At 42.5% G+C, this 15,082-nt stretch overlaps 4 protein-coding genes across 4 annotated transcripts in view; 2 read left to right on the top strand and 2 right to left on the bottom strand.

Moving 5' to 3' along the window:
- LOC118422128 (hydroxysteroid 11-beta-dehydrogenase 1-like protein) overlaps nt 1-1,632 on the top strand; it is an 8,520-nt gene extending 6,888 nt beyond the window's left edge. Inside the window, exons 4-6 of the mRNA XM_035829644.1 lie at nt 283-480; nt 1,128-1,294; nt 1,405-1,632. Of these exons, the coding sequence (XP_035685537.1) occupies nt 283-480; nt 1,128-1,294; nt 1,405-1,599 (560 nt within the window). The 3' untranslated portion in view covers nt 1,600-1,632. The remainder of the gene's footprint in view (nt 1-282; nt 481-1,127; nt 1,295-1,404) is intronic.
- A 299-nt stretch (nt 1,633-1,931) lies between these two features.
- Nucleotides 1,932-5,371, bottom strand: LOC118422129 (N(G),N(G)-dimethylarginine dimethylaminohydrolase 1-like). The gene is made up of 6 exons (XM_035829645.1): nt 5,331-5,371; nt 4,085-4,417; nt 3,628-3,727; nt 3,206-3,402; nt 2,500-2,640; nt 1,932-2,060 (listed from the first exon to the last, which is right to left on the bottom strand). The coding sequence occupies exons 2-6, from the start codon at nt 4,394-4,396 to the stop codon at nt 1,959-1,961; spliced, it is 852 nt and encodes a 283-aa protein (XP_035685538.1). The 5' UTR covers nt 4,397-4,417; nt 5,331-5,371; the 3' UTR covers nt 1,932-1,958.
- A 2,656-nt stretch (nt 5,372-8,027) lies between these two features.
- On the bottom strand, nt 8,028-10,859 carry LOC118422177 (toll-like receptor 13). Its single transcript, XM_035829694.1, has one exon. It carries the CDS (start codon nt 10,857-10,859, stop codon nt 8,028-8,030), a length of 2,832 nt encoding a protein of 943 aa, XP_035685587.1.
- Nucleotides 10,860-11,965: 1,106 nt separating this feature from the next.
- LOC118422176 (toll-like receptor 4) lies at nt 11,966-14,921 on the top strand. Its single transcript, XM_035829692.1, has 4 exons — nt 11,966-12,737; nt 13,107-13,179; nt 13,618-13,721; nt 14,139-14,921. Exons 1-4 carry the CDS (start codon nt 11,966-11,968, stop codon nt 14,840-14,842), a joined length of 1,653 nt encoding a protein of 550 aa, XP_035685585.1. The 3' UTR covers nt 14,843-14,921.
- Nucleotides 14,922-15,082: the final 161 nt, after the last annotated feature.

The following is a 15,082-nucleotide window of genomic DNA, read 5'->3' as shown; positions in this document are numbered from 1 at the left end:
AATGCAATTGTATATGAGACGTAAAGAGGCTTTAGATCAAATAAACGTGAACTTTAAACAAGTTTTAAGGGGGTTTTAAAAATCATTTACGACATCTTTAAGCTGCTGAAAGACAACGGGAAAACCGGAAAATAAGGACTAACACGGACCTACAGAAAGACCACTTAAAGGCAATATTTACGTACTCGTATAAGTGGTGTATAGATCCGTAAAGGAGGAAAATACGTCAACATTACGCATGGTTTCAGCATCCTTAAATACCGTTTTTCGTGCCGTGCACAGGAGGACTGGACTATCTTGTGTTGAACCACATGGGTTCAAGCTATAACAAGGGAGGTCCTTTTCTATGGGATGGAGATATGGCATTCCTTGAGGACTTCACCAACATTAATTACCTGTCATACGTGAGGCTGGCATCACTCGCGCTTCCCATGTTAGAGCAGAGCAACGGCAGTGTCGTGGTCGTGTCATCGCTTTTAGGTAAGAACCAACTATTCAACCTTGTTTTCTAAGGTACACAACCCTATTTTTCTTGCCTACTGACGTTTCAACAACCTGCCTGTCTTTAGTACAAACTTGTCCTATTGTAACGTACTTATCCCGGCAATGATGTTTTGTCAAATTAAAACGTCTGTAGAAAAGAAAAGTAAGGCTACGTACCTAAGTATGTTCTTTGTATGCAGAATTGATTTACCAGACTGAAAAACTATTTTCAAGCAACAAACGTTTGCTTCTAAAAGTGTAAGCTTGGTTCATGCTGCACAGTTCATCTTCTTCTTCTTCGTGTCATCACTACACTTTAGTGCTCCAGTACTCCACACACTCCCTTCCTCTGGGGGTCAGAGCTTCCAAATCTTCAATGCTGCACAGTAATGCATTGTGTCAAATTGGAGGACCAATCAGACACAAGCAGAACATGCATATCAAAGATAAGAACCAATCATAGGTTAGGGGCCTTCAACTTTGACTTCAGGCATGTCAAGATTGTTATTTCATGTTGTTCTTGAAAACAAAACAAGAAATATTCCGTCTTTTTCACTTTCTTTTGTCTTCCTTCCAAAAGTCAAAAGTCTTACATTCAAATTGGACTTTCTCCAATGCAAAATACATAAACTCCATTGCTACAGGTAAAATTGCAGGTACTTTTGGCTCCTTCTACTCGGGAGCCAAGTTTGCACTCGACGGATTCTTCAGCTCTTTACGACAGGAGCTTCAGCTGAAGAAGGCCAATGTGACAATCACACTTGCGGTGCTGGGCTTGATAGACACAGAATTGTCCATGAACTCTGCAAAGGTAAAGTGGTTCATATTTGTAACATTTGGTATCATTCTGAAGTTATAGAAACGTCTGTGGGAAGTTTGATTTGTCAAAACAATTAGATATTCTTTTCTTCTCTCTTCAAGGTCATCGGAATTGAAAACCTTGCAAAAATCACTGCACTCTCAGCGGAGGATGCTGCCATGGCGATTATACGCAGCGGTGCCGTACGACAACGTGAGCTGTACTACCCGTGGAGTATGGTGTGGCCATTGTCCACACTTCGGGCCTTATTTCCACAGCTTCTGGATTGGATGGAAATGCAGAAATTTCTTATTTGAAGTAACAGGAGTCTATACAATACAAGTATGTCAGAAGCTTAGCTTGTAATGGACGTTGCTATGTTTCATGTATTTGCTCCATTACTTACAGTACCGATTGACTGTTGATATTTCTCAATTGTTGTTATTCTTTCACTTATCTTATATTTTCTACACTTGTATTCAGATAAGTATTAGCCATGTTAGCTGAGCAGAGGAGGGCGTTGCACAAGCGATGCAGACTTCAACCCTCCTTTTCCGGCACTTTTATTTACTTTTTTATGTTTTATTGTTATTGTTTTTTATATGCAAAATAAACAACAACAAAAAAACAAACTGATAAGTGCGATGTTGTCAGTGCCGCCACAGTTGTTTCATCTTTAGAACAGGACGGAGCAGCAGGTCAACCCAGCATCAACTTTCTCCAGCTCACCAATGGTCAGCTCCACACGGTTAAGGTCTGGGAACCTGTCCGCAAACCTCTGCAATAGGTGGCATGAAATATTCTGAGTTATGCGTTAGTAAGTTTGCGAACTTTGGAGGCACGCGTTACATTTCGTCGCACGACCAGTGACACCTAAGCTTTACACATCTAGTCAAAGGCGTTGTTCAAAGCTCTGTACATCTAATATACTATGGACCTAGTGGTTGCATCTATGGGATAATCAGAATTAAGCAGACTATACATGTTACATCTAGAGATCTCCTCATCTTCTCAAATGACTATTGCAAGAGAATAGCACATAAAAGCCTTTCAATGAAAATCAAAAAGAAAGTGTGCGTTTGATCTACGCTGCACTGACATACAAATCAAGAACACCTAGCACTAAGCTTCATTGATAAGGAAAATAAGTGAAACCACTCTACACTAGAGCATGAGCTTTACTAATGTGCAAATAACTGGAATGATTGTCAACAAACCTTCACACTTTCGGCCCCTTCTTGCTCTTTGCAGTGGATGAGGTTTCCGTTAAAATAGATGACGTCACATGTATGGTCCTCGAAGACTTTGTCTGGCAGCCACAGGGGTTCGTAAGTGAACTTGGCATGTTTCTGAATTTTCTGAAATATGATTAGATTGTTTGACAAATGTAATCTTCTTGCTTAGTTATAGCAAGGAAACAGCATTCTCCCTTGGCCAGGACCACCACCGGGTCAATTTTTCGCACCAAGGAGTTTTGCGCGGTTGGAGTTTAATGTGCCAAAGATCCAAGTATCGCCCCAAAGAGAGCCCAGCGAATGCAATGTAGATCGGATGCCAGGTTAGACTATATTCAAGGAGCTTTTAAAAGCTCCTTGATTAGATAAGACGGTGTGATGCTAATTTTTGTGGCATTTTTACGGAAAAATACTTGTTTTGTATGTTTGTTTGAACAGTTTACATATTTATTTATTTATTGGTTTGGCTGCAACGAACACACAGCCAGGGCTGCCCAACTAGCCTATGGCTATTACAAAGGTCTAGCCCTTTACATAACAAGTCTTAATGAGTCTTATAAGTCTAAAGTCCAGATACACAGTTTTTACATACATGGTACGGAAGGCATAATATTGAGAGTTGCTACAAGAATCGAGTCCGTTCATTTTGAGTACTGGCTTCTTAGATGAAAGAATCACGTGGGATTACCTTCCAGGCACGCTTTCCCCACTTGCTCTCCCCGATGGCGATGACTCCCGGTGCAGCCATACAGACGACTCCCTTCAGGTGGAATTTGGGCGGGTCGAGTGGGATAGCGTGCACGGGGTACTCCGGAAAGGTCTCCGCCAGGATCTTGTGACCTTCAGGGTTGGAGCAAATAGACTCACCGACGAAGAACTCGTGTCCTGAAGAACAAGATGGCCGACCCGTGACGTCATAGGTCAATATGGCGGTGCCCAAGGATCGACGTTAAAAAACAATACAGGTTTTGGCTATCCCTAAACTTGCAATAATCTTACGTGTAAGCACAACACACAAGAATTCACAACAGATGTCAATGTGGATTCATTTTCACTACTCTCCTTGACACCGTGATAAAACTACAAAAATAATCAAATTCAGTAACGAACCAGTGAAAACAACGTCGCCGCCCTCAAGCGTTGCATGTTTGTTACGAATCCTTTGTACCTCAAGTCCAAGGTTTGTCAGTACCTTCTCTATGGTGTCGATCTTTAAAAGGGAGGGAGAAAAAATTAAGTCTCAAGTCCGTGGCCATGTGCTGGCAACTTCATGTCTACAGCAATGTCATTATTAATTTGATCTATCTTTTGTTCTGTTATTAATGTTTTTAACGCTCACGCACACACAGACACAGACGCACACACACAGACGCACAAACGCACACAGACACACACACACAGACACTCAGATAGACGCACACAGACACACACACGCACACACACACGCACACACACACACACACACACACACACACACACACACACAGACATACAGACACACCCAAAACAATATATTGATTTTCCATAGAGATAATGAGTGCAAACTAAGCGTAAGGCAGAGTTTCACCTCCTTCCTTCGTGGTGCACCCTGCGGCCGGGTCAGCAGCGCCTTGTTGCCGACCACTACACACGTATCTTCCACGAAGGGACAGTCGGGGGTGGACTCGTCTGCCGGCACCACGGTCACGTCCAGCCCCAGGTCCCGCAGGGTCTGCGTGTACAACTCGTGCTCTTGGCGCGCTTTCTCCAGGTCGATCGGTGAATAGATGGGAAGGCCACAGAATTCACGGTCTTCGAAGGCCTCCGAGTGGTGCCGAATGGAGTCGGGAATCTGGCGGACGATGGCTCGTGTGTAAGTCCCGAAGTTGGCCGAAGACATGTTTTAATACTTCTGACGAAACTGGTGAAATCCGAAAAAGTTAAAGATTGTAACTTAACATCTTCCAGAAGAAGAAAAACATTTCGATATTGCCATATATCAAGTTTGATGAACTATGCATAATTGTCACGAATTTCCAGTTTTATCTTTTCCTCAACGTTTTCTTCTGTATTGGCTATTCTTTTGATGCCGAAGATCGTAAATCAGATACATGAGACAAGGGTTTTCTGTTGTTGTTTATTTTAGCCGGGAGCATCTATTGTCCCCCATATTAGGCTTCTAGCTATAGTGAACGTACGCGCTTTGAGCTTCAGTTTGAATCAAACATGAAATGCAATATTTCTTTCTTTATTTGACGATCATTTTGAGACAATAGCAAATTGTACTACAACACACGTCAGATGAACATACAGCGCTGATACAAGGACACGTGCAAGACCCCTGGTTGTCAGCCTGGCTAATGAATAGACAATAGTGTATCAATCACAATAATTGGCGGGAAAGTCTTCAAACAACTTAAGACACCGTTGAATTATTTCATGACGTTTTTACTGGCTAACTGTATGTAATTCTTTTTTTTGTGAAGAATGAAGTATTTTTGCCTGCATTATGTACAGTAGAGCTAATGACACAAAGCCTTCTCCAGAACACTTCTAATTTATGACAGACAACGTGAAAGAGGTCTTCTTCTTTTTTTCTTCCGGTTGAAGCGACCACAATCATCTCGTTGATTATTCTGTCGCTTATGGGTGGTCAAGGGTCGAGGCCACCAGCCAAGGTCAACCGTTTACAAAAGAGATTGGACACACCGATTTTCTATTCTTCAAAATAAGTGAACTCATGATGCTATATATACCAACACAGATGCTGTATTATGCAGAAAAATACACAATAAGTAAATGAAATAAAGTAAGAATTCAGCATCTACCTTAACCTGCGCCGAAAAAAACTAGGACGTCGACTGACCAGTCTGACTGGGTTGTGTGAGGTGGTGCAACATTTGCATAAAGCCGGAAGCCCTGGGAACGAGACGCCACCACAAATATGCAAATGACTTCAACTTGTTACCTGCATGTATGCAGGTATGGTTTTCACGGGCGTGGGAAAATTTGGAAGCTGGGGATTTAGGGCGCTGTATCTCGAGAACGGATGGTGCGAGCACGACGATTTTTGGTACGTGGGTTGGGGGTGGTGGCCTGACACTCAGGTTTGATTTTGGGCTTCCTGGCGCTTGAACTTGACATTGCAGGTGGCATTTTTGGTGTTTTTGGGGCACTTTTGGCGCTGTGTGTCCGGAATGATACGCACCATTGCGACGATTTTTGGTGCATGGGTGGGAAGTTGTTGCCTGTTGCCTAGGATTGACTTTGGGCCTTGTCACGTTTGAACTTGACGCGGCAGGTCGAATTTTGTGTCTGGGAGGGGTATTTCCGGAGTTATATCTTCTGAACGGTTGGTGCGGGCGCGATGATATTTGGCACATGTGTTGGCGGTGGCTGAATAATTCTCAATTTTGATTTTGGCGCCCTTGGTGCTTGAACCTGACATTCCAGGTTACCTTTTGTGCGGGCACTGCGCATGCGCTGTATCTCCGGAACGCAAAATGCCATCGTGTTGCTATTTGTTACGTGGGTTGTTGCTGCTGTCCTGGTGGTCAGGTTTGATTTTGGGCCTCCTAGTGCTTGAACTTGATACTGTAGGTTGACCCTGTTTTTGTGTGGTTGGGGCATCCCCCCAATATCTGCTTGGTTTGGTTGGGTTTGGGTTGATTGATAGGTCTTTAAGCTTAGGTGTAGAATCGTCATCTGTTTTTGCACTGGCTTCTGCAACCTTCAATGTATCAGGTTACTTTGTATCAACAGTGTCTGACCTGCCAGATGATGTTTGTACTAGTATCTGTTGCTGTTAGGTACAATTTGAGTTTGCTTCTTAGTCTTTGTGGTGTTTTGAGACCTGTGTAGTACTGAGTTTAAAGTTCTGGTACAAGTTCCTTTACCCTGTTTGGCAATCAGAAGAAGATACAACTTTCTAAAGTGGAGGAGAAATGTATAAAGCTTGAGTGTAAGAGAAAGGTATGTATATTATCTTCCTGTGTTTCTTGTTGTTTCTTTGGGGATGCCATTTCCGTATTGTATGCAGGTAATTTGTAGTTTGGGGCTAGTCATGGTCGCTTGATTTTTGGGCCTGCTTAATCTATAGTACATACAGGGTTAAGTGGTAGAAGCTTTGTTCTATTTTAAATTTGGTATCGTTTGTTGCATTTTGTCACTTAGGTTTAGGTTTTAGTTGGATGGTTGAATAAAAATATCATACCACCCTGGGGACTAACTGTTGCTGCTGGATGGGGGCTACCACTATTCTATGTTGTCTATGGAACTACTGTAAAAACTTAATTGGTCAAATTATGCAAATAACCTTCCATTGTCAAGTGTTATAGCACTCCAGGAATAAATCTTTAATGAATATCATTGCCACACTAAGGAGATTTAGCAGCTGCATTAGGTCAGTACATTGAAATAGGAAGATATCAGTACTGATCATATGTGACAGAATAACTTCAAGGGCCATCTGAGACAAAAAAAAGGTAGGAAAAGTCGCCTCAACAAATTCAAGGTACTGTGGTTGGTTACATGGTTAAGAAATCCAAAATAAGTAATGTTCATCCATGCCCAAACTTACACATTCCGAAAATGGAATTTCAGACTTTTGCATGGTGCACATTTTCCAACCACGCAAACACGGACAAAAAGGGAAAAAATACACAATAGGTCTACAGACACCCAATACATTTCATGCAGGCCTGAGGTCTACGAACTCTTGTTGTCAAATAGTTTTCTTCACTAAGTTATACAAAAGTCTATATCCACTGAAAGATTTTATGGAGATTACAGGCTGTATAGAATAATAAAATTAAAGTACATTGAATGGGCTTTGATCAACATTTTTATTGCCTTTTTTAACTCCTCTTGCAAAATGGTCGGTTGTTTCGGTGATTTTTGGTAAAGACGGTCTCTGTTCAATCCAAGTTTCTTGTACTGCACTGGCTAAACTGGTTGGTTCAAAGTCTGGTGATATTTCTTAATTGTTATAACGCAAGCTGAGTGATGAATGCCAGGGTGTCCCTAATTATAACAACAAACCTAGATATAAAAAAAAGACAATTTCGAAAAGATCTTCGAGATTCAAACAGTAATTTATTCAATTTCACACAGAATACATAATATAGTAAGACAAACCTATATAGAATCTATTTGCCAGTATGCCAACATCAATCTTTAGAAAAGAAGATCATTACAACTGTATCGAACCAAGAATCACAAGTAATATTTCTACATTTTGCAGCATATACGTTATAACGTTATATACATAATACAGTATTTCGGTTTACACTGCTCTATATGACAGGGCGCATCATATAATTGGATTTGACAAGTAGTAAAAAAGGATCATCGGCAATGAGAATATGACAGTGCTAAATACTGTAGTATGCAATGTTAAAAAGCATCAAAAAGTCTATGAAAACTCTAAGTATACGCATTTACATTTGTACATGATGTTCCTGTCGATAGCAAATATTCTAGGGAACACAAATTCCCAAATACTATCCATGCAACGTACTATTGGTAACATATTACACCCTTAACAACGGCACGAGTTCGTGGTTTTCGTCGTCTCTCATGCCACGGTCTCCAGCCTGTTCATTGTTCACGGGTTTCCCCAAGGCGGCTCGCAGACGTCTCCAGAACAGCGGCCTGCCCCGTGCGTCCCCCGGCCACTCCAGGTACGTGTCCCGGTCCATCACGGCCTCCAAGTGTTTGTACTTCTTCAGCAGCGGTCGCGGAATCTTCTCCAAGAAGACAAGGATCAGCCGACAACTGCCGCCCTTGCCAAACAAGTTGTCCGGAGTCTGAGCCAGCTGCAGCTCGAACTCACACCAGCCGCTCCGCAGGAAGCTCCTGGTCAACACGCAGATGGTTTTCCGGCTGGTTTCGATTGCTTTGACGATGTTGTTTACAATGGGGGCACCGGGTAGGAAGTTTCTCTGGTGGATACAGAGTTTGTATCTGGGTTGGTCTTGGACATCTTCTAAGTTGTGGCAGAGTTCGTGCACCACCCACCTAATGTCCTCGCTGTTATGTGCTACGAAGGCATCGTACACAAACCTCCGGCCTCTCATTGGTTCTTCATCGTCCTCATTTCTACGTCTTAGCAAGAACATTAGGTACTTAATCTTCCAATGGTAATAGCTAATAAACACTGCAAACATGTAGAACAGAATGGCTGAAGAGGATAATGCACAGGCTAGTGGCAGGTTAGGCTGAAATTCGTTGTCTATAGGTGACGTGCAGTTGATGTAAAAGTTTGCTAATATCGTATCCGCGTATTCTGGGGGTCCAGTACACTTGTACAAATCGCGATTATTGGAATATACTATATCGGGGTTATTCCTCGCCCACTCCACAAACCAGAGAAGCTTACAATCACAGTAGAACGGGTTCTGTTCAAACTGAATTTGAGAAGCTTGCCGAACGACATGCCCAAATGTCTCTTCTTCGAAGACGGCGATTTTGTTCTTAACCAAAAGAAATATGTCCAATTTAGGTAAACCGTCAAATGCATGCCTTCTCACTTGGGCAATCTCATTATAACTGAGGTCTAAGAATGTTAAACTATCCAAACCAGAGAAAGCATACGACGAAATTCTTTTCAAATTCTTTACAATTTTAAGACTTTTCAAACGCCATAAACCATAAAAACCATGCGGTTCGATTTCTTCCAGTACATGGTTTAGATCAAGATTTAAGTTTGTAACATTTTCAAGGCCTTCAAACATCCTACTCGTGATAGTGGCAATTTTGTTGAAACTCAGATCAAGTTCCTCTAATTTTCCTAGACCTTGGAATGCACGAGGTTCAATGGTTATAATCCTGTTACTTTGTAGGCACAACGAGACTAAATTCGGAAGACCTGAGAATTGATTTGCTTTTAGAGCTCCGATGTTATTTGCCTTCAAATCAATAGACTTGACACTCTGTCCTACGATATTCAGGGTAGCTGTGGTTAGCCAATTGTCGGATAGATCAAGGTGGGTCAGAAAATTTAGCCCTATGAATGTCGTATTATTAATTTGAGTAATGCTATTACTAGATAGATCTAGCCACTGAAGATTTAAGAGCCCTTTGAAAAGTGTGGGTAAAATGATGTTCAAATTATTTGAGCCCAAATCCAGATAAGTAAGAGCAACCAGGGGCTCAAAAACATTGTCTGGTAAAGTCTGGATACTGTTTCGTTGCAGCTGTAATTTTGCTAATCTCTCTAATCCTATGAATGCATTTTCATCACTGATAGTAACGTTATTCTCCTCCAGGTACGAGCCGTAAATACTCAGTTCCTCTAAAGCTGGCAGTCGTCCAAAAGTTGTATTATCTATGGCAAAGTTGCCTGGAGCTGGTCCCAATTCTAGCTTTTGTATCTTTGTATGTTGCAATTCTGGTAGTATCTTTTGCAATTGTGAAGACGGAATAGACGTATCGTAGAGGTATAATGTGTTCAAATATCGGAGCCGAAACAGAATGCCTTCTTCAAATATGGAAATCGGATTGTAACTAAAAATCAAAACATGGATTGGTGCGTTCAACAAGGGAACTACGTTTTGAAAGCGGAACTGTTGTATTTTGTTACCGGACATGTTAATGGTGTTAAGGGATGTTAGGTTCCTAAAGGACTGTGCAAATTTTGGAATGGAGAAGTAGTTTCCTGGTACATACAATACTTGTAGTTTTACTAATCCTGACCAGAGTTCCTCCTTCTCTAAAACATCATCAGAAAGCAAATTGTTCGACAGGTCCAGCGCCTGTAGTTCTGACTCAGGATGAAAAAGTCGACTGGGAAGGGTAATTAAGTCGTTACCGTATATTTCGAGTCTTTGTAGTTTTTGTAGTCCACAAAACGCACACTCTCCAACATTGATGACATTTGAGCCAAGGTCCAAGAAAGTCAGATTTTGTAGTCCCCTGAATGACCACCTGTTTATGTGATGCAGACGGTTGGCCCAAAGGATGAGAGTTTGTAGGGAGGGAAGAGACGAGGTTATGTTGGACCACTGAGAGTCTCCTAAACCATTTCTTGATAAGTTCAGAGTCCGCAAATTTGTCATGGAGGCAAATGTTCCGTTTTCTATATACTCTATTCGGTTCCAACTCAAATCCAAGTACTGCAAGTTCTTTAGAGCATCTAGAGGCTGTACGAGGAGTTGCGTTATGTCGTTTCCCTGTAGATCCAGTCGCAGAATGGACGCAGGCAGGTCTGGTGGGACATATGTGTGGAGGAACGCGTGCGTGCATGTTACCTCCGTTAGACTCCATACCTGACATCCGTGTGGATTAACTCCACTCCTGGTAGATAATGCTCCCGACAGGAACCACACAGAAAGGCAGAAAATGGCCAGGAGCCTAATAGACATGGTGAATCTAGAAGAGACAGAAATCCAGGTACTCTTATCTTAGCTGTAGTCAATAACTGGATCTGTCTATCAGTGAGCGACCGGCCTTCACAAGCGTATCGGATTCCTTCCGGCTGAATTCGCAGGCAGTATGGTTCGTAATGATCCAAGTTTCCGGCCACGTGTCACATGATAGGAGCAAGTGAGATATGTTGATTGCAGTTGGCCTTTGACAGTCGGAGCAGCTGAACCCAGAGTGTGACATCAGCAAGACCAACAGGCGCCTGTTTGGTTTTAAGAATGTGGAAGTACTAGCTATACGTAGTATGAGTCATATCACTTTAAAGAGGAAGTATTGATTTACTTTCACTATTATCAATAGCTTGATCACTTGAACATGTTTTGGTCGTATCGGTTATGTTCCGTTTTTGCCAAAGCACAAAGCAGAAGCATTGTTCTACCGAGTGGCTACTTTGAGCTTGCAGTCATTACAGTTTATGAATGACTACAATAGTAATGATTATACTTTGAAGATTTATCTTTTAGGTCTGTGTAATGCAGGGGGAGGTAGAATTTTCGGGAGAATTTCAGCACCACGTTCAAGGTCTTATCGGGATTTCAATACTCCCGCTTTATGGATTGGTGAAAGAGGAATAGTATATTTAAAATCATAGATGTGCTCCTTTTATAGTAATTCGCAACGGTCAGAGGCATGCAGGACTTCCTCTTTACAATCATATGACTAGGATAAATCCACTTAACATGAAATTAATCAAAGCACACCAATGCGGTATGCACCCTTATCTGGTGCCATGCAATGGCTTAGCTTACGAGGGGATTACACAGCGACCTAGAGCATAGCCGTGGGTGGATGCTTCCAAAATATTTCTCCCGTCTCTCATTGTGACCTATACTACTTCTTTAGTGAGACTTTTGATTTCATCACTAGATCGAGATTGACGCTGTACAACTGTAGCGTGTTGGAAAGCGTTTTCTATTGGATCAGGCGGCCATCAACTGGACTAATTCTGCAGACGGTACAGGACGTTCGTATAACCAGCAGCTTGACATCTTAAACTGTTCGTGACAGTTTTCGGACGGCGGCGACTCTAGATATTGCTGGAAAGATGCTGAATGTGGCGTTCCTCAGTTTGTCTGTGTGGTTTCTGTTGGGAATGCCCGTTGGGAATGCAGACAACCCCCACGGATGTCAGGTATGGAGTCCAGCGGAGGTTACTTGCGTTGATACGTTCCAGCTCACTGTTGTACCGCCAGACCTGCCTGAGTCCATTCTACGATTGGATCTACAGGGCAACCGGATAAAGGAACTCTACAGGCAACCTTTCAATACTCTTAAGCACTTGGAGTACTTGGATTTGACTTGGACCCGTTTTGAGTATGTAGAAAACGGAACATTTGCCGGTATGACAAATTTGCGGACTCTGAACTTATCAAGAAATGACCTTGGAGACTCCCAGTGGTCCAACATAACCTCGTCTCTTCCCTCCCTACGAACCCTCATCCTTTCGAACAACCGTCTGCAGCACTTAAGCAGGTGGTCGTTCAAGGGCCTACACAACTTGACCTTCTTGGACCTTAGCTCCAATGCCATCATTGTTGGAGAGTGTGCGTTTTGTGGACAACAAAGACTGAAAAGGCTCGACATGACCAGTAACGAGATAAGTACCCTCCCCAACCGACTCTTCCACCCTCAATCAGAACTAGAGTTATTGGACCTGTCAAACAATAGGCTTACTGATGATGTGTTAGAAAAGGAGGAACTGTGGTTAGGACTATCGAGACTACGAACACTACTTGTAAGGCGAAACTACCTCTCCATTCCAAAATTTGCACAGTCCTTTAGAAATCTGACATCCCTGAACACCATCACCATGTCCGGTAACAAAATACAACAGTTCCGCTTTCAAAACTTAGCTCCTCTATTGAACGCACCAATCCATGACTTGATTTTGAGTTACAATCCGATTTCTATTTTTGAAGTAGGCATCCTATTGCGGCTTCGTCATTTAAGAAAACTAGATCTGGAACAAACGCCTATTTCTCCTTCACAATTGCAAAAGATATTACCAGAATTGCAACATACAAAAATACAAAAGCTAGAATTGGGAACAGCTCCAGGCAACTTTGCCATAGATAACACAACTTTTGGACGACTGCCAGGTTTAGAGGAGCTGACTATTAAAGGACCAGGCTTGAGTGTGTTAAAGGCAAACATCCTAATACATTCGGGAAATCTTACTAAATTAGACTTGGGATGGAATAATATCAGTATCATTGATGAGTATGCATTTACAGGCCTGGAGAGCCTAGACAAGCTTCGGTTACGCAGAAACTATATCCAGACTTTACCAGACCATGTTTTTGACCCCCTGCTCTTCCTTACTTATCTGGATTTGAGTTCAAATAATTTGGACACAATTTCTCCTACTCTTTTCAAAGGTCTTCTACATCTTAAAAAGCTATTCATCCGTGGTAACGGCATCGTCCAAATTGATAACACAACTTTCTTAGGGCTCAATTTTCTGACCCATCTCGACCTATCGTACAATCTCCTTACCACAGCTAGAAATGTTGTAGGACCGACAGTCAAGGCTGTTAACCTGGCGAGAAATGAAATCACAGTTCTAAACGCACACGAATTCTGCGGTCTTCAGAATTTAGTCTATTTATCCGTAGTAGGTAACGTTATCAAGACGATTGAACCTCATGCATTCCAAGGTCTAGGAAAACTAAAGAAACTTGATTTGTGTTTGAACAGAATTGCCACTATCACGAGTAGGATGTTTGAAGGCCTTGAAAATGTGACAGTGTTAGATCTTAGTTTGAACGACGTTCTGGAAATTGAACCGTATGGTTTTTACGGTTTGCGACGGTTGGAAAACCTTTCTATTACACGCACATTAAGAACCGTAGATTCGTATGCCTTTACTGGCATGGATAGTTTAGTTTTCTTAGACCTCAGTTTTAACCAAATTGCTAGAGTGAATAAGCATACTTTTGATGGTCTGCATAAGTTGAAGATACTTCTTTTGGTTAAGAATAAAATCACCGTCTTCGAAGAGGAGACTTTCGGTCGTGTCGTTCGGCAAGCTTCTCAAATTCAATTTGAACAGAATCCGTTCTACTGTGATTGTAAGCTTCTCTGGTTTGTGGAATGGGCGAGGAACAATCCAGATAAGATATATTCTTTTTACTTGCACTGGTACAAGTGTGCCGGGCCACCAGAATACGCGGACACAAGATTAGTAGACTTTTACATTAACTGTACGTCACCTATAGATAACGAATTTCAGCCTAACCTGCCACTAGCCTGTGCACTATCTTCATCAGCAATTGTGTTCTACATGTTTGCAGTGTTCCTTATCAGCTATTACCATTGGAAGATTAAGTACCTAATGTTTTTGCTAAGGCGTAGAAATGAGGACGACGATGAACCAATGAGAGGCCGTAGGTTTGTGTACGATGCCTTCGTAGCACATAACAGCGAGGACATTAGGTGGGTGGTGCACGAACTCTGCCACAACTTAGAAGATGTCCAAGACCAACCCAGATACAAACTCTGTATCCACCAGAGAAACTTCCTACCCGGTGCCCCCATTGTAAACAACATCGTCAAAGCAATCGAAACCAGCCGGAAAACCATCTGCGTGTTGACCAGGAGCTTCCTGCGGAGCGGCTGGTGTGAGTTCGAGCTGCAGCTGGCTCAGACTCCGGACAACTTGTTTGGCAAGGGCGGCAGTTGTCGGCTGATCCTCGTCTTCTTGGAGAAGATTCCGCGCCCGCTGCTGAAGAAGTACAAACACTTGGAGGCCGTGATGGACCGGGACACGTACCTGGAGTGGCCGGGGGACGCACGGGGCAGGCCGCTGTTCTGGAGACGTCTGCGAGCCGCCTTGGGGAAACCCGTGAACGACGGACAGGCTGGAGACGGTGGAATGATAGACGATGATGGACACGAACTTGTACCACTGAACAGGATGTAACGTATCCCCACGATTGTGATCATGAAATGAAGCATTATGCACACATAGGAATTTTTCTAAGCTTTCTTAGTCGTTCAGAAATACTGTAAATGCATTTAAGTTCGCGGGGATTTAATTTCGCGGTAGCGGGAAAAAGGAATTTTCGCGGTGGATTTAATTTCGCGGTAACACCATAGACTGCAGTCTAATACTTTAATAGAAAAATGTTCGCGGTGGTTTTACGTTCGCGGTGAAACGGTC

Source organism: Branchiostoma floridae, chromosome 9 (genome assembly GCF_000003815.2).
Source record: "Branchiostoma floridae strain S238N-H82 chromosome 9, Bfl_VNyyK, whole genome shotgun sequence".
In the NCBI taxonomy this organism is placed as follows: Eukaryota; Metazoa; Chordata; class Leptocardii; order Amphioxiformes; family Branchiostomatidae; genus Branchiostoma; species Branchiostoma floridae.
Note: the sequence above shows the minus strand (reverse complement) of the source record. Positions and strands in the feature narration are given on the sequence as shown.